Source organism: Eumetopias jubatus, unplaced genomic scaffold, assembly GCF_037043125.1.
Source record: "Eumetopias jubatus isolate StellerSeaLion01/CBP00866 unplaced genomic scaffold, mEumJub1_p1.0 scaffold_1, whole genome shotgun sequence".
Lineage (NCBI taxonomy): Eukaryota > Metazoa > Chordata > Mammalia > Carnivora > Otariidae > Eumetopias > Eumetopias jubatus.
Genome location: NW_028274807.1, coordinates 65,861,381 through 65,887,441, shown reverse-complemented (window position 1 = coordinate 65,887,441; position 26,061 = coordinate 65,861,381). Strand labels below are relative to the sequence as shown.

Here is a 26,061-nt window from a genome sequence, read left to right as displayed (position 1 = left end):
GAAAAAAACGCAACACATGGAGACTAAACAACATGACACTAAACAATTAATGGGTCAATGAAGCAATCAAAGAAGAAACCAAAAAGTACATAGAGACAAATGAATATGAAAACACAATGGTCCAAAATCTCTGAGACAGCGAAAGCACTTCTAAGAGGAAAGTATATAGCAATACAGGCTTTCCTGAAAAAGCAAAAAAAAAAAAAAAATCTCAAATAAACAATCTAATGTTATGCCTAAAGGAACTAAAAAAAAAAACCCCAAAAAAACAAATATTCTTTTTTTTTTTTTTAAGATTTATTTATTTATTTTAGAGAGCACGAGCGAGCATGGGGAGGGGCAGAGGGAGAGAAAAACTTTAGTGGACTCCTTGCTGAGCTCAGAGGCTGATGCAGGGCTTGATCCCACAACCCTGAGATCATGATCTGAGCCAAAGCCAAGAGTTAGACACTTAACCGACTGAACCTCCCAGGGATGCATTTTATTTTTGGTTATGTTTTTAAGATAACTGTGGCAACTTCTTAAAATAAGACAATGATGAAATTTGCCACATCAATTGACTCACCAGTGATTTCTCTGTAGCATGTGATGCTGTTTGATAGCATTTTACCCACAAGTAGAAATTCTTTCAAAATTGGAGTCAGTCCTCTCAAACCCTGCTGTTGTTTTATCAACTAAGTTTATGTCATACTCTAAATCCTTTTGTCATTTCAACAGTCTTCATAGCATCTGCACCAGGAGTATTTTCTATCTCAAGAAACCACTTTCTTTCCTCATTCATTCAAGTTTTATCAAGAGATTGCAGCAAACCAGTTACATCTTCAGGCTCCAGTTCTAATTCTAGTTGTCTTGCTATTTCCCCCACATCTGCCCTTTCTTCCTCTACTGGAGTCTTGGACCCTAAAGTCATCCATGAGCGTTGGAGTTAACTTCTTCTAAATTCCTGTTAATGTTAGTATTTTGACCTCTTCATGTGAATCATAAATGTTTTTATGGCACCTAGAATGTTGAATCCTTTCTACAAAGTTCTCAATGTACTTTGCCCAGATCCATCTGAGGAATAACTGTCTTTGACAGTGATAGCCTTATGAAATATACAGTTCTTAAAGAGTAAGACTTGAAAGTCAAAATTATAGTTGATCCTTGAACAACATGGGTTTGAACTTTGCAGGTCCACTTGTACATGGATTTTTTTCAACGAATATAGCACAGTACTGTGTGTTTTCTCTTCCTTATGATTTTCTTAACATTTTATTTTCTCTAACTATATCGTAAGAATACAGTATATAATACATATAGCATAAAATATGTGTTAATCAACTGTTTCTGTTATTGGTAAGGCTTTCTGTCAACAGTAGGCTATGAGCAGTTAAGTTTTTGGGGAGTCAGAAGTTATACACAGATTTTCAACTACATGAGCAGTTGGTACCCCAACCCCACATTGTTTAAGCATCATCTATACTCCATGATCCATGGACTGCAGAATGGATACTCTGTTAGCAAGCAGGAAGACAACATTTATCTTGTACATCTCCACCAGAGCGCATGGGTGACCAGGTACATTGTCTGCAGTAATTGGAAAGGAATCTTTTTTTCTTAGTAGGTCTCAACAGTGGGTTTAAAATACTCAGTAAATCATGTTGTGAACAGATATGCTGTCATCTAGGCTTTGCTGTTCCATTTATAGAGCACAGACAGAGTAGATTTAGCATAATTCTTAAGGGCCTTGGGATTTTTGGAATGGTAAATGAGCACTAGCTTCAACTTCAAGTCTCTAGTTGCATAATCCCCTAATAAGAGTCATCCTGTGCTTTGAAACTTTGAAGCCAGGCATTGACTTCTTTCTAGCTATGAAAGTCCTAAATGGCTTTTTCTTCTACTAGAAGGCTATTTTGTCTACATTGAAAATCTGTTGTTTAGTGTATCCACGTTTATTAATGATTTTAGCTCGATCTTCTGGGTAACTTGCTGCAGCTTCTACATCAGCACTTGCTGCTTCACCTTGCACTTTTATGTTATGTTTAAGCTTCTTCCCTTAAACCTCATGACCCAACCTCTGCTAGCTTCCAACTTCTCTTGGATAGCTTCCTCACTTCTTTCAGCCTTCATAGAATAGAAGAGTTAGAGTTGCCCTGGATTAGGCTTTGGCTTAAGGGAGTGTTGTAGCTGTTTTGATCTTCTATCCAGAGCACTGAAATTTTCTTCACATCAGCAATAAGTCTGTTTCACTTTCTTATCATTTGTGTGTTTAGTGGAGTAGTATTTTTAATTTAAATGTTCAGGAACTTTTCCTTTGCAGTCACAGCGGGGCTAGCGGAAGAAGCCTAGCTTTCGGCCTGTCTCAGCTTTTGACATGCCTCCTTTTTTTCCCCCAAAGATTTCATTCATTTTATTTGAGAGAGACAGAGTGAGAGAGAGCAGGAGCAGGGGGGTGAGGGAGAAGCAGACCTTTTGCTGAAAAGGGAGCCCGATGTGGGGCTTGATCCCAGGACCCTGAGATCATGACCTGAGCTGAAGGCGGATGCTTAACTGACTGAACCACCCAGGCACCCCTTGACATGCCTTCTTCACTAAGCTTAATGATTTCTAGCTTTTGATTTAGGAGATGTGGGACTCTTCCTTTCATTTGAGGGTTTTTGTGGAGGCCATTGTAGGGTTATTAACTGGCCTAATTTAAATATCTTTGTGTCTCAGGGAATAGGGAAACTCTAGGAGAGGGAGAGAGAGAGGGTAACAGTTGCTCAGTGGAGCAGTCAAGACACACAATATTTATCAAGTTCACTATTTTTATGGGTGTGGTTATTGATACCTTAAGACAATTACAGTAGTAACATCAAAGATCACTGGTCATAGATCACCATAACAAATATAGTAATGAAAAAGTTTGAAATACTGTGAGAATTATCAAATGTGACCCAGAGACATGAAGTAAGCCAATGCTGTTGGAAAAATGGTGCCAATAGACTTGCTCAAAGCAGGGCTGTCACAAACCTTTAATTTGTAAAAAAGACAATATCTGTGAAGCACAATAAAGTGAAGCACATAAAACAAGATATTCCTTTTTTGTTTTATAAATATTACCAATTACATATGTATATTCTTACTCTACCTTCTTTCTTATACAGAAGATAGTACGCTGTGTACCTTTTTTGTACCATCTTTGTTTCTTAACAATATACCTTGAAAATCACTCTGTCAGTTTGGAGTGGAGATTTTTAATTCTTTTTAAAAATATCTGTATAACTCCATTGTGTGTATACCAGTATTTATTCAATCAATTCTCTATTGATGGACATTTGGGTTGTTTCCAATATTTTGTTGTGGCAAGTGATCCTACAGTGAATAACTGGTGCATATATTGTTTAGTTTTGATGGGGGAGTATCTTTAGGAAAGACTCCCTAAAGTACAATTGCTGGATAAATTATAAAGGCATATTAATTTTGGTTTTACAAAATTGTCCTCTGTAAGATTTGTATCATTTTCCAATTGTAACAGCACTATATGAGAGTAGTTATTTTTCCACAACCTGATGAATATATTGTCAAGCTTTTATACTTTTTAGTATAGTTTTAATTTATATTTTTAAAAAATATGAATAAAATTGAACATTTTTTCCATTTGTTAAAGGACAGTATGCTTTTCCCCCCATGAATTGTCCATGTCTTTTGTTTATTTTTCTTTTGTGTTTTGGTCTTTTTCTTAAGTTTTAAAGGTTATTTTATATGTTAGGAAGAGTAGTGCTTTGTGGTATAAGTTGAAAGTATTTTTCTCCTAGTTTTTATGTGGCTTTGACTATATTTAAAGTATTTTTCTCCTAGTTTTTATGTGACTCTGACTATATTTATAAGTTGAAAGTATTTTTCTCCTAGTTTTTATGTGGCTTTGACTATATTTATTGTGTATTTTACCTCACATTTTTCTAAAAATGTAGTTGAATTTGTGAGCTTTTGTATCAGTGAGAAATGCTTTTCTTGCTCTAAGATTATAAAGGAATTCTCTTACATTTTCTTCAAGTAATTGAGTATGGTTCCCTTCTTTTGAGCTATGTTCCATTTGGAATTTTTTCTAGTACAGTAGTCACACCTTATTCATGGGGGATACATTCCAAGACCACCAGTGGTTGCCTGACACCCAGATACCATTGAACCCTGTGTATATTTTGTTTTTTTCTATACTTACATACTTATGATAAAAGTTTAATTTATAAATTAGGCACAATAAGAGATTAATAACAACAGAACAATTATAACATAATAAGCTTTGTGAATGTGATCTTTCTCTCAAAATATGTTGTTTACTCACCCTTCTTGTGATGATGTGAGATAATAAATTGCCTATGTAATGAGATGAAGTGAGGTGAATGCTATTGGCATTGTGATGTAGCGTGAAGCTACTATTGACCTTCTCATGATATATTATCTGCTTCTGGACCATGGTTAACTGTGGATAACTAAAACAATGGAAAGTGAAGTCACAGATAAGCCAGGGGTTACTGTATATTTTATTTTTTATCTTTTTATTTTATCTTTTTTTTTGATAGTCTCAATCTGTAGTCACAGTTTCATTTATTAAAAGGTTTATTTACATACAACAAATGAAAAATTTTCGGCTTTTATCTTTCCTTTTTTTCTCCATTTTTTAAACAAGATTTATTTATTTTAGAGCATGTGAGGAGGGGGAGGAGCAGGGGGAGGGAGAGAGAAGGAGAGAGAGAGAAAGAGAGAGAGAAAAAAGAAGCAGACTCCCTACTGAGCCCGACGCAGGGCCTCATCCCATGACCCCGAGGTCACAACCTGAGCTGAAATCAAGAGTTGGAGCTGAAACAACATTTGGAGCTGAACCAACTGAGCCACCCAGGGCACCCCTCCTTTTTTAAGTTGATTGGTCTTATTCATGAAAAGGAATGTTTCTCTATTTCTTTAAGTCTATTTTTGGGCCTCCAAGAGTCTTCTGAAAATTTTCTCATACAGAATTTGAATATGTATTTTTAAATTACATATATTTAAAATAAATTTTTAATTAAAATTAAAATTTTTAATTTTTAAAATAGCTTTGTTGCAATATGGTTCACAGCATATTTACACTTACACATTTAAAGTGTAAGTCAGTGATTTTTGGTATATTCACAGAGTGGTGCAATTATCACCAATATCTAATTTCAGAACATTTTCATCACCCCAGCAAGAAACCCTGTATGCATCAGCAGTCACTCCCAAATTTTCTCCAATCTCCTCATTCTCCCTTAGTCCTAAACAACCACTAATGCAATGGTATGCCTTCTGTTTCTATAGACTTTCCTATTCTGGGATCATATAATATGTGGTCTTTTATGACTGGTTCCTTTCACTTAGCATAATGTTTCCAAGTTTTGTCTATGGCATAACATGTATCCTTTTTTTTCTATTCTGGAAAACTTTTTAAAAAAATTGAGTATAAAAAATTTGAGTATAGTTGACACATGATGTTAACATTAGTTTCAGGTATACAACATAGTGATTCAACAACTCTGTATTTTGCTGTGCTCACCATAAATGTTAACTACCATCTGTCACTATGCAATGCTATTACAATACCATTGACTATATTCCTTATACCTGTACCTTTTATTCCTGTGACTTCATAACTGGAAGCCTGTATCTCCCACTCCCCTTCACTCATTTTGCCTACCCCACCACCCCTCTTCCCTCTGGCAACTCTTAGTTTTCTGTATTTATATGTCTGATTCTGCTTTTTTGTTTCTTTATTATTTTGTTTTTTAGATTCCACATATAAATGAAATCATAGGGTATTTGTCTTTCTCTGACTTATTCCACTTAGCGTTATATAGTCTAGATCTGTCCATGTTGTCACAAATGTCAAGATCTCATACTTTTTTATGGCTGAGTAATATTTCATTGTATATGTGTACCACATCTTCTTTATCCATTCATCTGTTGATGGACACTTGGGCTACTTCTATATCTTGACTATTGTAAATAATGCTGCAATAAAGTGCGTATCAGTTCTTAAGTCCTTTATATTGCAGAATAATATTCCGTTGTATGGATGTACTGCATCTCTACGTATCCATTCATCAATTAATGGACATTTGATATATTTTTTATTTTTGGCTATCATGAATAATGCTGCTGTGAACATTCGTGTCCAAGTCTTTACATGGACATATGTTTCAAATTCTCTAGGGTATATCCCTAGGAGTAGAATTGTTGGGTTATATGGTAACTTTATTTTTAACATTTTGAGAGTTTTGAAACTCCTCAAAAGCATCTGGATATTATATTTCCACCAGCAATGTACATGGGCTTCTATCCTTTACATCTTCTCCAATGCCTGTTTTTATTTCTCTTTTTGAATATATCCTTATGAGTATGTGGTGCTCTCTTATTATACTTTGGACTTGCATTTCCTTAATGGCTAATAATGTTGAGCATCTTTTCATGTGTTTATTGATCATATGAATATCTTAGAAAAATATTCAGATCCTCTGCCATTTTTAATTTTTTTTATTGAGATAAGCGTTTTTTATATATTCTTGATACAAGTCTTTTTTCAGATATAGGATTTAGAAATATTTTCTTCCATTCTGTGGGTTGTCTTTTCATGTTCTTGATGATTTTTGAAGCACAGAAGTTGTGAGTTTTGGTCAGTTTATCAGTTTTTTTTCTTTTGGTGTCATATCTGGAAATCTATGTAACTCAGTGTCACAAGGATGCATTCCTATGTTTTCTTCTAAGTTTTATAGTTTTATCTTACATTGACACATATGATCCACTTGGACTTTTGTGACTGAGGTAAGATGGGAATCTAACTTCATTTCTTTTCATGTGCATATCCAGGTGTCCCTGCTCCGTTTGTTGAAAATCCATTAATTTTCTTGTCATCCTTGTCAAAAATCAATTGATCATGAATGTGAGGGTTTCTTTCTGGGCTTTCAATTCTATTTTATTGATCTATATTTATCCTTATGCTGGAACTGTACTGTTTTGATCACTGTAGCTTGGTAGTAAGTTTTGAAATCAAGAAATGTGAGCCCTCTAATTTTGTGTTCTTGGAAAAAATTTTTGACCATTCTGGGTCACTTGCATTTCCTTATAAATTTTAGGATCATCTTCCCGATTTCTGCAAAGAAGCCAGGTTAATTTTGATAGGGATTGTGTAGAATTGGTAGGTCAATTTGGGAAATATTGCCATCTTAACAATATTAAGTTTCCCAGTCCTTGCAGATAGGCTGTCTTTTTCATTTACTTAGGTCTTTAATTTCTTTCAAAAATTTTTAGTTTTCAGAGTACAAGTTTTGTATTTTTTTGTTAAGCTTATTGCTAAGCATTTTATTCTTTTTGATGCTATCATAAATGGAATTTATTTCTTCACATTTACAGATTGTTTATTAAAGTATACATAAAAACTTATTTTTTACATTGATCTTGTATCCTGTAACCTATTAAACTTGTTCATTAATTTTAATACTATTTTTGTGCATTGCTCAGGATTTTCTATATACAAGATCACACCATCTGCAAATAGAGATAGTTTTGCTTCCTCCTTTCCAGTCTGGATGTCTTTTATTTACTTTTCTTTCTCCTAATTGACCATTAGAATAGCCAATAAAATATGGAATAGAAGTAGCAACAGCAGACATGTTGTTTTGTTCCTTATCTTGGGGCAAAAGTATTCAGTTTTTCACCATTAATCTTGGTGTTGTGGGTTTTTTGCGGGTGGCCTTTATTAGGTTGAGGAAGTTCCTTTCTATTGCTAGTTTGTTGAGTGTTTTTATCATGAGAGGTTATTAGATTTGTCAAGTGTTTTTGCCACATCTGTTGAGATCATCATCTGGTTTTGTCCATTTTATTGATATAGTGTATTAATTGATTTTCAGATATTTAATCTTGGATTTTCTGGGTAAATCCCACTTGGTTATTTGTATAATACTATTTATCTGTTGCTAATATTTTACTGAGGATTGTTGTATCTATATTTATTAGATATATTGTCTGTAGTTCTCTTTTCTCATGATGACTTTGTGTGGTTTTGAGGAAGAATTTGTGAAAGATTGCTGTTATTTAAACATTTGATAGAATTCACGAGTCAAACTATTTGGGCCTGGACTTTTCTTTGGAGTAAATTTATTACTAATTCAACCTCTTGTAATAGGTCTATTCATATCTCTTGTTTTTTCCTGAATCAATTTTGGTAGTTTGTATGTTTCCAGGAATTTGTTCATTTCATCTAGATTATCTAATTTATTGGTATTCAGTTCACATTACTTCCTTATAACCCCATCCTTTTTTCCTCTGTACATTCAATAGTGTGTCCCTTCTTCCATTTCTGACTTTAGTAATTTAAGTCTTCTCACTTATTTCTGGATCAGTCTAGCTAAAGGTTTTTCAATTTTGTTGATCTTTTTAAAGCACTGTTAAAAGTATTTAAACAAGGAGGCCATTAGACAGAGGTGACTCTAATGCCTTGGTAGTTTACATAAGCAAACCAAAACTTAAGTCAGAGGCAGTACACTCAAATCTAAGAAATTTAAACTTGAGAACAACTAATCACAAACAGCCAATGAGCCTTCCCCACATAAGGCAAGTGCTTAAGCTATAACCAAATAATTGCTTTGTTTTGCTTTGCTTCAGTATCTTCTCTACAAAAACTTTGCTCCCAGCTCCTGTTAGTGGAGGACTTCTAACCACTATTGGTTTGGCACTGCCCAATTCAAATCAATGTATGCTTAAATAAACTCTTGCAAAATTTTATGTGCTTCAGTTTGCCTTTTACCAGAACAAATTTTTGTTTAGTTGACTTTTTTTTATTATTTTTGACTTTCTACTTCATTGGTTTCTGCTCTTTATTATTTTCTTCCTTCTTCCTTTGGTTTTACTTTGTCCTTCTACTTGCAAGTGTCTTAATGTGGAAGATTAGTGTATTGGTTTGAGACCTTATTTTTTTTAATGTAGACATTTAAAGCTGTACATTTTCCTCAAAATACTACTTTTACTGAATCTTGTGATAAATTTGGTATATAATGTTTTCATTTGTTATATTCACTTATTTCAAGGTATTTTGCAATTTCTCTTATGATTTTCTAGGACCCACTGTTATTAGTAGTTTCTTGTTTAATTCCCACATTGTGAATTTCCAAATTTTTTTGTCATTTATTTCTAATTTCATTCCATTGTCAGAAAACATATGTTGTGTAATTTTAATACTTAGACACACACACACACACACACACGTATATATAAGTATACACAAGTATGTCTTAAGCAATCTCTACACCAAACGGGCTTTTACTTACAACCTTGAGATCAAGAGTCGCACATTCCACTGACTGAGCCAGCCAGGTGCACTTACACTTTTATATGTTGAAGCTTGTTTTATTGCCCACATATGGTCTATCCTGGAGAATGTTCTGTGTGTTCAAGAAGAATGTGCACTTTTTTTTTTTAAACACAATTCTCTCTTTAAAGAGTAGTTTATTTTTTTAAGATTTTATTTATTTGAGAGAGAGAGAGAGAGCACAAGCATGAGCAGTGGGGAGGGGCAGAGGGAAAGAGAGAAGCAGACTCCCCGTTGAGCAGGGAGCCTGATGTGGGGCTCGATCCCAGGACCCCAGACCATGACCTGAGCTCAGATGTTCAACCGACTGAGCCACCCAGGCACCCCAAATGTGCACTCTAGTTGGATGGAGTTCTACAAATGTCTGCTAGGTCTAGTTGATTTAGAATGTTATTTTAGAAGATTAAGTTGATCTGCTTACTTGTTCTATCCATTGTTGAAAGTTGGGGTATTTAAGTCTTCAACTATTATTTTTGAATTGTCTCTGTTTTCTTCCAAGTATTGTTCAGGTATTTTGGCACCCTGTATATATTTATAGTTGTTCATATATACTTGATGGATTGATCCTTTTATCATTATAGAATGTTCCTCTTATTTTTATTAACATTTTTTAACATTCTATTTTATGTGCTATTAGTATGGCCACTCCATATTTATTATGGTTGTCATTTGCATGATACTTTCCCTTTTCCTTTCCTTTTACTTTTGACCTATTTGTATTTTTGTATCTATATTGTGTCTCTTACAGACAACATATAGTTGGATTCTGGTTTTTTATGTAGTCTGTTAATCTACCTTTGGTTATTTAACCCATTCACATTTAATGTTATTAGTAACCTGGAGTAACAGCTATGTTTTGTCTTTTTATTTTCTATATATCTTATGTCCTTTTTGTTCTGTACATTTTTTTATGGATTTCTTTTGGATTAAGTAAATATTTCCTAGTATAACATTGCAATTTATTTAATTTTTCTCTATTTTTTGAAGCTATTCCTAGTTACGATATAGCTTAAAATTTATACTAACTTAATTCCAGTGAGATATAGAAACATAATTCTTGAATAATGCTATTCTTTTTTGTGCTATTACTGTTATACATGTACATCTATAGGTGTCACAAACCCAGTAGTACATTGTTATTATTTATGTAATTTTATGTCTTTAAAGAAGGTGAGAGGAGAGAAAAATGTATATTCGTAGAGCTTGTTACATTAAAATTCTTACGATTTGTGTTTTTCTTTATTTGTTCCTTGGATTTTAGTTATTATCTCTTGTCATTTCCTTGCTCCAAAACAGCTTTGCTCTGTTAACTCTAAACAGAGCAAAGAGAACTTTAAGTAAAAAATGAGTTTATTCAGGAATAGCAGAGGAATTACAGTTTTTTTGCATAGTCTCTATTGATATATCTTCATGTTTTCTCATTCTTCTGCCAGTTTGCTTCTAATGTTGAGCTCTATAGTGAATTATTTATTTCAGTTGTTATACTCTTCACCTTCAGAATTTCCATTTTTTAAAATATTTATTTATTTATTTATTTGACAGAGAGAGACACAGCGAGAGAGGGAACACAAGCAGGGGGAGTGGGAGAGGGAGAAGTAGGCCTCCTGCTGAACAGGGAGCCGGATACGGGGCTCGATCCCAGGACCCGGGGATCATGACCCGAGCCAAAGGCAGACGCTTAATGACTGAGCCACCCCGGTGCCCCAGCCATTTGTTTTTTTTTTTAATCCTTTCCTTTTATTTTTATTCTCTACTTGATGAGACATTGTCATCATACCTTCCTTTACTTCATTTAGCATGTTTTTCTTTTGTTCTTTGACCATATTTTTCTACTTTGAAGTCTTTGACATTCCCAACATCTGGAATCTCTCAAAGGTGTTTCTTTCGCAAGCTTTTCCCCTTGTGTTTGGGATACACATTCCTGTTTCTTTTCATGTCTCATAGTTTTTATTGTTGTTGTTGAACCCTGGATATGTTAGATAATATAGCAGTGGTGAATATTGATTCCTCCTTTCCTTCCCTCCTTTTTCTCTTCTGATCCTGATCCTTTCTTGGAAATCAGAAAATACTTAAGATTGTATTTAGCATCAGAATGTTGGGATTAAAAGTGTCTGTGATTAAAGTTCTTGGATTCTGTAAAATCCAGTTCGTATGATCAGTGGTCTCGTCTCTTTTGGTTATGAGTTGTTTGTGAATAAATGAAATTTCTATATAAATGAGATATTATCACATTTAGAAATTTTTCCAAATGCTGAGGCCTTTGTTTTTAATATAAAGTCTACTTTTGTAGTTTTATTCCTTTTGTAATGCAATAATTTAGCTAATGAATGATTCTTCTTCCCTTAGGTTACACCTATGTTTGAGGATTGGACTACTATTGATTGGTATCAATTTTTCTGTTTATGGGAGAAATTGCCAACTTCTATGAAACGGGTGGCAGAGCTAGTGGGAGTTGAAGAAGGGTTCTTGGCTCGCTGTGTGAAAGGAGAAGTCATAGCCAGAACTGAGAGACAGCAACGCCAGATGGCCATCCATAAAAGGTAAATACCAAGGAGCCTTGACTGTCCGGTATTTAAAACAGTTTTGGATATATAGTAGTTGTTCAGTTTACTAAAGTCACTTTCATTATCATTAAAATCAAAGTTTTAGGGGCGCTTGAGTGGCTCAGTCAGTTAAGCGTCTGCCTTTGGTTCAGGTCATGATCCCAGGGTCCTGGGATGGAACCCCGCATTGGGCTCCCTGCTCAGTGGGGAGTCTGCTTCTCCTTCTCCCTCTTCCTCTCTCCCCAGCTTGTGCTGTCTCGCGCTCATGCTCTCTCTCAAATAAATAAAATCTTAACAAAAAAATAAGGTCAAAGTTTTGGCTGAGATCCCGGGGTCCTGGGATCGAGTCCCGTGTCGGGCTCCCTGCTCAGTGGGAGGCTTGCTTCTCCCTCTGCCTCTCTCTGTCTCTCTCTGTCTCTCATGAATAAATAAAAGCTTTAAAAAAAAAATAAAATCTAGAATGCTCTCCTTCTAAAAAAAAAAAAATTGTCACTTTCTTGTGTTTACTGAATTTATCAATATTTCAATTTCTCCCTTAATGCTTGTTTAGAAGCCATTATAGATGAAGACCTTTTAAAGTAGAACATTTAAGGGGCACCTGGGTGTTTTAGTCACTTAGGCATCTGCCTTCAGCTTAGGTCATGATCCCAGGGTTCTGGGATCACGCCCAACGTTGGGCTCTCTGCTCAGCGGGGAGCCTGCTTCTCCCTCTCCCTCTGCCTGCCTCTCTCCCTGCTTGTGCTCTCTCTTTCTCTCTCATTCTGTCAAAATAAATAAAAATAAAATCTTAATAAAATAGAACATTTAATTATTTATTTCCTTTCCTTAAAGATGTGAATTAGAACTGACAACTTAGCATAGCTTCATTTGAGGATATGCTTCGTATCATTATTATAAATGATTATTACCATGGAAGAGCAAATTAAAAGATTCAGATGGGGAAATTGAATCACTTAGCTTCTTTGAAATATAATAAAATTATTTTTCTTAATGGTAGTCTCTAGTAAATTATTTATAACATAAATGTAAATTTTATAAGGATTTATCTACTTGGATTATTTGTGGCACCATTGCTGTTCAAGTCAATACTGGTTTTTATTTTCAAATTCTGTCATTTTTTTGATATATGAGTAGGTGATTGTATAACCGTGTATCAAATGTTCTTTTAATTTTTTGTGCCATTCTATTTCTTGAACCAAGTCTTATTTTTTGAAATTAGCAGTATTAAAATATGGAGGAGATCTTTTTGTTATATAAATATTAGCTCCTTGCTCTGCTATAGTACTAACATATGTCAGAATTTATTTGATAAACATTGAGCTCAGTCTTTGTCCACTAATCCTATACCCTATTAGGCATCTTCTCAGAGTGTATAAATCCTCTCTTCCTTTTTGCTTCTTTCTTGTTTCTCAACATATGTTATATCTTCATTGTAGACATCTCTTACATACTTATGGTGATTTACTTTCCAGGTTTTTTACCAGTCTTGTGCTATTAGATTTAATCAGTGAAGTTCCCTTAAAGGAAATTAACCAGAAATACGGATGCAATCGTGGACAGATTCAATCTTTACAACAGTCAGCTGCTGTTTATGCAGGTCAGTTAAACAAGGGTTTCCACATTTATTTGAGACTCTGTGGTTTGAGGTCAAGTTAAGATTACTTTTTTTTTCAAATTCCATTTTATTTTAGGCTTCTCTAAAAGTGAGGGGATCGTGGGAAGCCTAATTGTCATCATCAGAACACCTAAAACTGGCTTCTCTGGGTTTATTTATCCTGCTCCAGAGGATTGGCAGCTAGCCGAGTGTCTGGACTTTAGTCCCCCTCTATTGCTTAGCAACTGCTGACCATCTACCCTTTCTGTTTGTTTTTTTCCATTTTCCCTGTTACAGGAAGAAATAGACACAAAGTTGTCAACAGTTTCCTTTATCTCATCAAGTTACTGATTAATATTTGTTATTGAGTAGGAGGATGGCAAATGGATAGGAATTTCTGGATTTCTCTTGGACTGTTCTAAATATCTCTTCTCTAGGGAAGCACTGGTCTCTCCTTAATAATACTAAACTCCTGTCTCTAAGCTAGGCAAACAGTTCTGGGTCTGATTTTACCAAGAGATCCTCATAAGCCCTGGGCTGCTGGAGAGTGTGTGGATTTATATGTGTAAAAGGTTTCATTGTCAAGGTGTGTGCGTATGTGAGCATATTGAGGGAAAGATGGGAGGAGGTCATAAGAAGGGAGAGACTCTTCAACTCATTGGCATGAAAGATCTTAAATTGCCTGTAGGGCGAATGTTCTCATAGGGAGGTGATTTTCTTAATGACTAGGCATTGGCTATTCTGGCCTCTTTATTTCATGAGGGAATAGCTATTGAGCTGGGCAACATTTCCTTGAAGAAAATATCAATGGGAGCTTCGCTTTTTGTATTCCTCTCAGCACTTGAACATTTAAATAAGCTCTCTTATTTTTCTGTAGTTGAAAAGAGTCCCTCACCTGTTTTTAAGAATTCTCTTTTCCTTTAAAAAAAGAAAGGAAGGAAGAAAGAATGAGAGAGAGGAATAAAGTCGAGTGAGGGCTTTTTGTTTGTTTTGTGTTAACATGCTCTACGTCAATTGTTTCAAATATCAAGTTCATGATTAAGAATAGATGACATTTAATGTGTTTAGCCCTTTTATTGACCAATTAGCTAGGCACTTAACATGTGTCTACTATCCTGTTAACTTACACTTTGTGCCTCTTAAACTTTACAATTCTACAAGTAAACAACACAACAAAACAAAAGTAAATCTAAAGAAATAGAATTATCTATAAAGAATGTTAATTCAATAAATATTCTATGATTATTCTAGGGATGATTACAGTATTTTCCAACCGCCTGGGCTGGCACAACATGGAACTACTACTTTCTCAATTTCAGAAGCGTCTTTCATTTGGCATCCAGAGGGAGCTGTGCGACCTGGTCCGGGTGTCCTTACTTAATGCACAGCGAGCCAGGTTCCTCTATGCTTCTGGCTTTCTTACTGTGGCAGATCTTGCCAGAGCAAATATTGCGGAGGTGGAGACTGTTCTGAAAAATGCTGCTCCCTTTAAGAGGTAAGAAAGCCCCCCCCACCAAGTAGTTATTAAATGAAAGATCATTTTGTAAATAATAGATAGAAAATGTACTAAACTATTTTTTCTTAGATAATATCATGACATACATGGTGTCAGTGGAAGACAATGAGAGTGCTTCTTCCCCCTTCAAATTACTGTCATTTTGTGTGTGTATGTATAATATTTTTAAAATTGAAGTATAGGTGACACACAATGTTATTAGTTTCAGCTGTACAGTATAGTGATTTGAAAAGTCCATATGTTATGCTCACTCAGCACAAGTGTAACTACTATCTTTCACCATAAAATGCTATTAAATACCATTGACTGTATTCCGTATACTGTACATTTTATCCCCGTGACTTAATCATTCAATAACTGAAAAAGCCTCTATCTCTCACTCCCCTTCACTCATTTTGTCTGTTGCCCTACCCCTCCCCTCCGGCAACCATCAGTGTGTTCTCTGTATTTATGAGTCTATTTTTGCCTTTAGTTTGTTTTGCTTTTTAGATTCCACATCTAAGTGAAATCCTATGGTATTTGTCTTTCTCAGTCTGACTTATATCACTTGGCATAATATCCTCTAGGTCTATCCATGTTGTCAAAAATGGCAAGATCTCATATTTTCTATGGCAGAGTAATATTCCATCATAGATAGATATAATAGATCAATCGATTGATCTTTATATATTTGTTATCCATCATATATATATATTATCACATCTATATCCCTTCATCTATCCATGGACACTTGGGTTGCTCCCATATCTTGGCTGTTGTAAATAATGCTGCGATAAACATAGAGGTGCATATATCTTTTCAAATTAGTGTTTTCGTTTTCTTTAGGTCAATACCCAGCAGCAGAATTACTGGATTGTATGGTATTGTTATTTTAATTTTTTGAAAAACCTCCATGCTGTTTTCCACAGTGGCTGGTCCAATTTACATTCCCACCAACCGTGCACAGGGGTTCTTTTTTCTCCACATCCTCACCAACACTTGTTATTTCTTGTCTTTTAATTCTAGGTGTTCTGACAGGTGTAAGGTGATATCTCATTGTGGTTTTGATTTGATTTCCTCAGTGATTGGTGATGTCAAGTAACTTTTCATGGGTCTGCCATCTATGTATCTTCTTTGGAAAAATGTCTATTTAGGTACTCAGTCCATTTTTAAATGGAGTATTTGGTTTTTTGGCGTTCAGTCATAGAAATTCTTTATACTGTTAATCTCTTATTAGGTGTATCATTTGTGGATGTCTTTCACTTTCAATAGGTGACCTTTTCATTTTGTTGAGTGTTTCATTCACTGTGCAAAAGCTTTTTATTTTGGTGTAGTCTCCAAAATTTATTTTTGCTTTTGTTTCCCTTGCTAGAGGAGACATAATGTAGAAAAATGTTGCTAAGGCCAATGTCAAAGAAATTACTGCCTACATTTTCTTCTAGGAGTTTTATGGTTTTGGGTCTCACACTTAGGTCTTTAATCCATTTTGAGTTTATTTTCATATGGTGTAAGAAGTGATTCAGTTTCATTCTTTGCACATAGATGTCCAGTTTCCCCCACATCATTTATTGAAGAGACTGTCTTTTTCCCATTGCATATTCTTGCTTCCTTTGTCATAGTTTAATTGACTAAATAAACATGGGTTTATTCCTGGGCTCTGTATTCTGTTTCATTGATCTATATGTCTGTTTTTTGTTGTTGTTTTTGTTTTTTTAAATTTACTTATTTGACAGAGACAGCGAGAGAGGGAACACAAGCAGGGGGAGTGGGAGAGGGAAAAGCAGGCTTCCTGTGGAGCAGGAGCCCAACGCGGGGCTTGATCCCAGGACCCTGGGATCATGACCTGAGTCAAAGGTAGACGCCTAACCATCTGAGCCACCCAGGCGCCCCTATATGTCTGTTTTTGTGCCAGTACCATACTATTTTGATTACTACAGCTTTGTAGTTTATCTTGAAATCTAGGACTGTGGTACCTCCAGCTTTGTTCTTCTTTCTCAAGATTGCTTTGGCTGTGGTGTTTTGTGGTTCCATTCAAATTTTAGTAGTATTCTAGTTTTATGAAAAGTCTATTCCTATTTTGATAGGGATTGCATTGAATCTGTAGATTGTTTGGATAGTATGGACATTTTCATCAATACTAATTCTTCCAATCCATGAGCATGGTATATCCTTCCATTTGTTTGTGCTGTCTTCAGTTTCTTTCATAGGTGTTTTATAGTTTTCAGAGTACAAATTTTTTGGTGCAATTGTAAATGGTATTGTTTTCTTAATTTTGGTTTCTACTACATTGTTATTAGTATAGAAGTGCGACATATTTCTTTGTCTTATTTTGTATTCTGCAACTTTACTGAATTTATTCTAATAGCTTTTTGGTGGATCTTTAGGGCTTTCTATGTATAGTATCATATCATCTACAAATAGTGATAGTTTTACTTCTTCCTTGACCGTTTAGATGTCTTTTATTTCTTTTTTGGTCTGATTGCCGTGGCTACACTTTCCAGCACTGTGTTGAATAAAAGTAGGGAGAGTGGACGTTCTGTCTTGTTCCTGATCTTAGGGGAAAGCTCTCAGTTTTTCACCATTGAGTATGTCAGCTGTGGATTTTTCACACGTGACCTTTATTATGTTGAAGTATGTTCTCTCTAAATTTACTTTGTTGAGAGTTTTTATCATGAACTCATGTTGAATTTTGTCAAATGCTTCTTCTGTGTCTATTGAGATGATCATATGATATTTGTCCTTTGTTTTATTGATTTGGCGTATGTTGATTGATTTGTGAATATTGAATTAACTCTCATTCCCGGAGAAAATCCCATTCAGTTGTGGTGGATGATCCTTTTAATGTATCATTGAATGTTATTTGCTAATATTTTGTTGAGGGTTTTTGCATCTATATTTATCAGGGGCATTGGCCTGTAAGTTTTTTTTGTAGTGCCTTTAGTTTTGGTATCAGGGTAATGCTGGCTTTGTAGAATGTATTTGGAAGTTTTCCTTTCACTTCTATTTTTTGGAATAGTTTGAGGAGAATAGGTATTAACTCTTCTTTAAATGTTTGGTAGAACTTGTCTGTGAAAGCCATTTGGTCAGGGACTTTTATTTGTTGGAGTTTTTTGATTACCAATTCAATTTCATTACTAGTAATTGGTATATTTAGCTGCTCTGTTTCTTCTTGATTCAGTTTGGGAAGATTGTATGTTTCTAGGAATTTATCCATTTCTTCTAGGTTTTCCAATTTGTTGAAATATAATTTTTTGTAATATTCTCTTACAATTCTTTGTATTTCTGTGGTGTTGGTTATTAATTTCCCTCTTTCATTTCTGATCTTATTTGTGTCCTCTCTTTTTTCTTGATGAGTCTGGCTAAAGGTTTATCAATTTTATCTTTTCAAAGAAGCAGCTCTTGGTTTCCTTTATCTTTTCTATTTTTTAAATCTCTATTTCATTTATTTCCACTCTGATCTTAATTTCCTTCCTTCTACTAACCTTGACCTTTTTCTAGTTCCTTTAGGTGTAAATTTAGATTGTTTTAGATTTTTCTTGTTAAGTTGTTATTTATACAAATTTTTACCAATTTATACAAATTATACACTTTTATAATTGTACAAATTTTACAATCGCTATTAATTTCTCTTAGAATTGTTTTCATTGTGTTCCAGAGATTTTGGATTGTTGTCTTTTCATTTTCATTTGTCTTTATGTATCTTTTGATTTCCTCTTTGATTTCTTCACTGGCCCATTGGGTGTTTAGTAGCATGCTCTTTAGCCTCCACATGTTTTTCTTTTTTCCAGTTCTTTTTTTCTTGTGATTGATTTCTAATTTTATACTATTGTGGTTAGAAGAGATGCTTGATATGATTTTAATCTTCTTAAATTTACTGGAACTTGTTTTATGGTCTAAAGTGTGATCTGTCCTGGAGAATGTTCCATTTGCATTTGAACTGAGTGTGTGTTCTGTTGTTTTTGTATGGAATGTTCTGCATGTGTCTGTTAAGTACATCTTGTCTAATGTGTCATTCAAAGCCACTGTTTCCTTCTTTTTCTGTCTGCATGATCTATCCGTTGATGTAAGTGGGGTGTTACAAACCTATACTATTATTGTATTACTGCCAATTTCTCTGCATATGCCTGTTAATATTTACTATATATATTTAGATGCTTTAATATTGGGTGCATAGATATATAAATGTTATATCCTCTTGTTGGATTAACCTTGTTATCATTATATAATGCCCTTCTTTGTGTCTTATTATAGTCTTTGTTTAAAGTCTATTTTGTCTGATGTAAGTATTGCTATCCTGGCTTTTTTTTTTTTTTCACTTTTATTTGCATGGAATATCTTTTTCCATGCTTTCACTTTTAGTCTATATTTTTATAGGTCTGAAGTAAGTCTTTTGTAGGCAGCATACAAATGGGACTTTTTTTTCCCCATTTTTTGTTTGTTTGTTTGTTTGTTTTAAGTAGGCTTCACACCCAGGGTGGAGTCCAGTGCAGGACTTGAACTCATGACACTGAGATTAAGACCTGAGCTGAGATCAAGAATCAGATGCCTAACTGACTGAGCCATCGAGGTGCCCCATGGGTCTTGTTTTTGTTGTTGTTGTTGTTGTTTTAAAGATTTTATTTATTTGAGAGAGAGAGCATGAGCCATGGGAGGGTGAGGTGGCAGAGGGAGAGGGACAAACATACTGGTTGCTGAACAGAGAGCCCAACACGGGGCTCAATCCCAGAACCTCAGGATCATGACATGAGCTAAAGGCAGACACTTAACTGACTGAGCCACCCAGGAGCCCACTGGATCTTATTTTTTAATCTATTCTACCACCCTATGTCTTTTGATGGGAGCATTAGACCTACTTGTATGTTTCAAGTAATTATTGATAGGTATATATTTATTGTCCTTTTGTTAATTGCTTTCTGGTTGTTTTTGTAGTTCTTTGTTTCTTCCTTTTGCTCTCTTTCCTTTGATGACTTTCGTGTTATGTTGATTGTCTTTATTTTTTGTGTACCTATTACAGATTTTGGGTTTGTCTTTACCATGAGGTTCATATATAACATTTTGAATATGTAGTAGTCTATATTAAATCAGTGGTCACTTAAGTTTGAACAAATTCTAAAAGAAAATTTTCATTCTCCTCCCCCCACGTTTTATGTATTTGTTATCATATTTTATATCTTTTTATTCATAATTTCTTACTTTTGATTATGGCCTTTTCTTTTTCACTTAAAGGAGTCCTTTTAACATTTCTTGTAAGACTAGCACAGTGATGATGAACTTTAACTTTTGTTTTTCTGGGAAACTCTTTATCTCTCAATTGTGAATGATAACCTTGCCACAGTGTTCTTGGTTTTTTTTCCCTTCAGCTCTTTGAATATATCATGCCACTCTATTCTGGCCTGCAACATTTCTGCTGAAAAATCTGCTCATAGTCTTAAGTGGTTTCCCTCGTATGTAACTTTTTGCTTCTCCTTGCTCTTTTTAGAATTTTCTCTTTATCTTTAACCTTTGACATTTTAATTATATGTGTCATGGTGTGGAACTCGTTGGGTTCGTTTTGTTGGGAACTCTTTATCTTTCCTGAACCTGTTTTCTTCCCCCAGGTTAAGGAAGTTTTCAGCTATTATTTCTTCAAATTAATTTTCTCCCCTTTTCTTTCTCTCTTCTCCTCTGGGGGCCCCATAATGCGAATGTTTGTTCACTTGATGTCATCCTAAAGATTGCTTAAAGCTATCCTCATTAAAAAATTTTTTTTTCTATTTGCTGTTCAGCTTGAGTGCTTTCCATTACCTTGTCTTCTAGATTGCTGATCATCTCTTCTCATCCCCTATTGTTGATTCCCTCTAGTGTATTTTTCATATCACTATATTCTTTAACTTTGGTTCTTTCTTATATTTTGTATCTCTTTGTTGAAATTTTCACTGAGTTCTTCCACTCTTGTTTCCAGTCCAGTCAGCATCTTTAAGATCATTGCTTTAAACTTTATCAAGTACATTGCTTCGCTCTATTTCATTTAGTTCTTTTTCTAAGATTTTGTCTTGTTCTTTTGTTTGGAGCATATTCCTCTGTCTCCCCATTTTGCTTGATTTTCTGTGTTTGTTCCTTTGAATTGAGTAGAACAGCACCTTCTAAACTTGAAGGAAAGGTATTATGTATGGTCATCCTGTGTAGTCTTTGTGTCCCTAATAACTTTGGCTGGCTGGCTGGAACTGTGGCTGCCATGGGCATGGAGTCCCAGGCACTCCTTGTTTGGCCTGCCCTGGTAGCATGACTGGAGCTGAGGTGGGCTTAGGTCAGGTGGTCTCAGGGCTCTCTATGGAACAGGAGGTCTGGCAAGACAGCTACAACTGAAGTTGGTGTAGGCCGGGGCAGTCCCTGGGCTGTCTATACAGAGAACACCCTGGCAGGATAGCTGAAGCTGAAGTGAGCATGGGGCAGGGCTGTCCAGGGCCTCTCTACCCACAAGATTCACTGGGAAGACAGCTGAAGTTGAAGTGGGTGCAAGCTGGTTGTTCTGGGGAGCTCCACTCAAGGGGTATCCAGACAGGGTGGCTGAACTAAGGTGGGTGTGGGTCAGGGGTTCTTGGAGCACTCTGTGCTGGGGGAGTATTAGCAAACTGTCTGGAGCCAGAGTAGTATGGGCCTGGGTCTGGGGTGTTTTGCTCCTGTGTGTGCCACCTTGCTGCATCAGCTGGAGCTGTAGTGAGTACTGACTGGGGATGTCCTCCTGGTGGGCGCCACACTAGTGCTGCCTTGGTAGGATGGCTGGGGCTGATGTGGGCTAAGTGTCTGGGGCTAACTGAGGTAGTAGGCCAGCTAGTGCACCCAGACCCTGCTTCTGTCTGTACTGTCAAGGTGGAGGAGCATAAACTGTGGCACTTGCAGCCCCTATGACCTGGAAAGGTTTCCAGCAGCTCCCCCACCATTTGGTAAAATTCTAGGTCTAGTTTCTTTATGATCTAGCTGCTGTTTGTACCTCTGTATTATACTAAGGCTACTATTGCTGTGATTATGCCTCTTCTGAATGCTTAGAATTTTATTGATCAAAATTACTAATATCAGTATTAGGACAAATCAACATCACATACTTCCTCAGGTGACACAGTGAGAAAGACACAGCATTACTCCTGGAGTATTCTTATCAAAAATGTCTAAAATAAATTTAATTATAAGGAAACATCAGACAAACCTAAATTGGGAGACATTGTACAAAATAATTGGCTAGTACTCTTCAAAAATATCAAGATCATGAAAAACAAAGACTGAGGTGAGGAACTGTTTCTAATTACAGGAAGATAAAGAGACATGACAACTAGATGCACCACCTTATTCTAGATTGGATTAGAAAAAGGACATAAGTGGAACAATTGGTGAAATTTGAATAATGCATGCAGATTAGATATAGCATTGTATTAATGTTAAATTTCTGAATGGAAACTGGTATCTGGCACTTGGCCACCCTTTCCTTTCAGTACTTGGTACTTAAGAGCCAGAAAACCCAGTTAGCATTTTACTTGTCTCAGTTTGCCATTAACAATTCACAGTGAATTACCTATGCATATGTATTTTCATATTGTTGGTAATGTTTCTTCAGAGTAAATTCCTGGACATGGGATTTCAAAAGTTAAGTGCTTATGTCACTTTATTAGATTCCAGATTGCCATGCAGGTTACATTCTCACTAACCTATTACCCCACAGCCTTGCCAATAGAATCCGTTGTTAGAGGTTTTCATTTTACCAGTCTGATAGATGAGAAATTTTATCTCACAATGGTTTAAGTGTACATTTCTCCAATTGTGAGTGATGGTAGAGATGTTTTCATATGTTTCTGGATCTTTTTTTTTGTATCTTTGTGAATTATCTAGTTATGTCTTTTCTTTATGTTTCTACTGGGTTTGGTCTTTTCCCTCTCCTTGTAAAGAATCTTCTCAAAATTGATTAGCGTTTTTAGGTGTTTATTTTATATGTATATTGCAAATATTTTCTCAAAATTTATGAATTTTTTTGGCTTTTATTGCCTTGTTTTTACCATGCAGAATTTTAATTTTTCTATTGATTTTTTAATCAATCATTTTTTCTTTCTTAATTTCTTTCTCTCTCTCTCTTTCTTCCTTTTTGCTTTAGAAAAACTTTGTACTGAGGTTAAAAAGGAATTCATTCATGTTTTCTTCAAGTATTTATAGATATGAATTTAGATTCCTGATGCATTTAGAATTTAATTTTGTATATGGTGTGAAGTCTGGATCTAATTTCATCTTTTATCCAATGGCTCCCATTTATAAAAAAAAGTCTATCTTTGACTTAGTTTGAGATGCCATCTTTATCATATACTAAATATCCATAAATAATTAGGTCTATTTCTGGACTTTCTATTCTACTTACTATTCTTTTTGTCAATTCATGAGCAAGTACCAAACTTTTAATTATAAAGGCTTTATATATGTTTTAATCTCTGATAGGGCACTTTCCCACATAGTTTTTCAATATTTTTCTGGCTAGTCTTGTGTATTTGCCCATATGAAAGTTAAAGTGTTTGTTGATATTTTATTGGGATTAGACTGAAACTTAACTTAGAATTGACATTTTTATATTGTTTTGTCAACCTATTCAAGGATAGGTAACATCTTTAAATGATCTAGTTTTGTGATTTTTTCAAGAGTTTTCAAAAGATTTCCTCATATAGGTTTACAGAAGTTTTAGGTTTTGTTCACACAGGTTTTATACATTTCTTGTTAAAGTTGTTCCTAATCTTTAGTGTTATTTTAATTGGTGACTTTCTTCTATGATGTCTTCTACATAGTTATTATTTGAGTATTCAAAGACTTTTTGTATATTTTTTATCCTATTTTCAGAATTCTTTTATTGTTTGAATTACTTGTATCATTGATTCTCTAGACTCTTCCAGGTATATTGTTGTATCATCTGCAAATAGCTATTTTACTTCTTCCTTATGAATTCATATGCTTGCATTTATTTATTTATCATTTATTTATTTATTATGTTCAGTTATTTATTATGTTCAGTTAGCACATAATTAGTTTTTGATGTAGTGTTCTATGATTCATTAGTTAAGTATAACGCCCAGTTATACTTAACGCCCAGTGCTCATCACAGCACATGCCCTCCTCAATAACCATCACCCTGTTTCCCCCTCCCCTCACCCTTCTCCCCTCTGAAACCCCCACATTGTTTCTCATGGTTCATCTCCTTCTTAATTGATTTCTCTTAATTGTATTAGCTGATACCTCTAATATGTAGTAGTATTAGGGATGGTAGTAATAGTGGGCATTTTGCTTTGTTTGTGATCTTAGTGGAAATGCCTCTGGTGTTACTTTAGTAGGATGCTATCTTCAGGACTGTGCTATGTGTGTATATATGTAGGTTTGTATGTGTGTATTATCATTTTAAGAAAAATGTCCATTAAATGAAATTTCCTTGAATACTTTTATCATGATTGGGTACTGAATTTTGTCAAAGGATTTTTTTAGTATTTATGGAGATATTGATAGGGTTTTTCTCCCATTTCATCTATTAGCACAGTTCATTATATTAATAGATTTCCTAACATTGAATCAATCCTATGTTCCAAAATAAATTTAATTTGGTTATTTTATTTTATTACATGATGTTGGATTCCATTTGCTAATATTTAAAATAGTATACTTTTGCACTGTTATTTATAAATAATATTGGTCTATAGTTTTCTTGCATTGTGTGTTTTTTGCCTATCTTTATTCAAGTTTTGGTATCAGTTTTGGTATCAGACTTGCTTCATAAAAAAGAATTATGAAGTGTTTTTTGTTTTCAGTGCTTTGCAATAATTTATAGAGTCTTGGAACTGGTAGGAGTTTGGTATGATTACTGTATGAGACCATCTTGGATGGTGCCTTTCTATGGATTAGTTCTTGATCACTTTGTCTATTTTATTTTTTCAGAAATTAGTTTCTCTAAGCTTTCTATCTCTAATGGGGTCAATTTTAGTAATCTGTATTTCCCCAGGAAATTACCATTTCATCTGGATTTTCAAATATATTTTTATAGAGATTTGTAAATTAGTTTCTTAGGAATTTTAAGTATTTTTTCTATTTCATTAGTTATTCCTCCCTTGTCATTTTCTATTTTATAAATTTCTACTTTATGTTTTTTCTTGATCAGGTTAGCTAGTGGTTTATCTATTTTTTAAATTCTTTAAAAATCTAGGACTTTGTTTTATTAGGTCTATGTTTTTTTTAGATAATGTACCTTATTAATTTCATCTTTTAATATTACATTTCATTTTTCCTGCTTTCTATTTTATTGTACTTTTTAAAATATTTTGTTGAACTAGGAATTTGTTGACATATCTTTATTGATAAATGCTGTGTTTTTAGTGTAGTACTATGAATTTAGTACTGTAAATTTTCCTGTGGTCTCTATTTTAAGTATAATCCACAGACTGTTATATGTAGAAATTTTGTTTTTATTTGTTAGAAATTATGTAATTTGCATGTTTTCCCTCTTTTGCCCAGGTTGAAGTGCTTTTTGTTTTTTTATTTTGTTAAATGATTTCTAGTCTTATTACACTGCAATCTAATAGTGTTGTTTATAACACATATACTTTATGGTACTCACTGATGTTTTCTTTGTGACCTAATACATGATCAATACAAACTAGATGTGTTCTCTATTATAAAGGTGAAATGTTTGAAATACATTCATAACGTCTACTTCATTGGTTATGTTCATTAGGTCTTCTTTGTTCTTATTCCCCTCCTCAACATTTCGTCTGTCTTTTAATGAGAGTGGTTTACTGAAGTCTACTCATTGTTAATATATTTCTGTCTCCTTGCATCTCTTGTCTTTGCTTCATTAAAGTATTGCTTGTTATTTGGTATGTAAATACTCATAGTACATACGACTGATCAGTAATGTTGTCTTTATTATGGTTGTTGTTTTTACCAGTAAAAATTTTACCCTTTTTTGTTTAATGCAGACTATCCCTCACTGCTTTCTTCTTGCTTCCCTTTTTTTGTCCATCCCTTTAGTTTTAGCCATTTAGAATCACTTCCTTTTAGATATACTTTTTATATACCACACTGAGATGTAATTATCTTTTGCTTT

At 34.5% G+C, this 26,061-nt stretch overlaps 1 protein-coding gene across 1 annotated transcript in view; it reads left to right on the top strand.

Annotated features, from left to right (window-relative positions):
- The window catches only part of POLQ (DNA polymerase theta), a 133,920-nt gene that overhangs the window by 31,699 nt on the left and 76,160 nt on the right, over nucleotides 1-26,061 (top strand). The window contains exons 13-15 of the mRNA XM_088024675.1: nucleotides 11,681-11,874; nucleotides 13,350-13,474; nucleotides 14,723-14,966. Coding sequence (XP_087880801.1) covers nucleotides 11,681-11,874; nucleotides 13,350-13,474; nucleotides 14,723-14,966 — 563 coding nt within the window. The remainder of the gene's footprint in view (nucleotides 1-11,680; nucleotides 11,875-13,349; nucleotides 13,475-14,722; nucleotides 14,967-26,061) is intronic.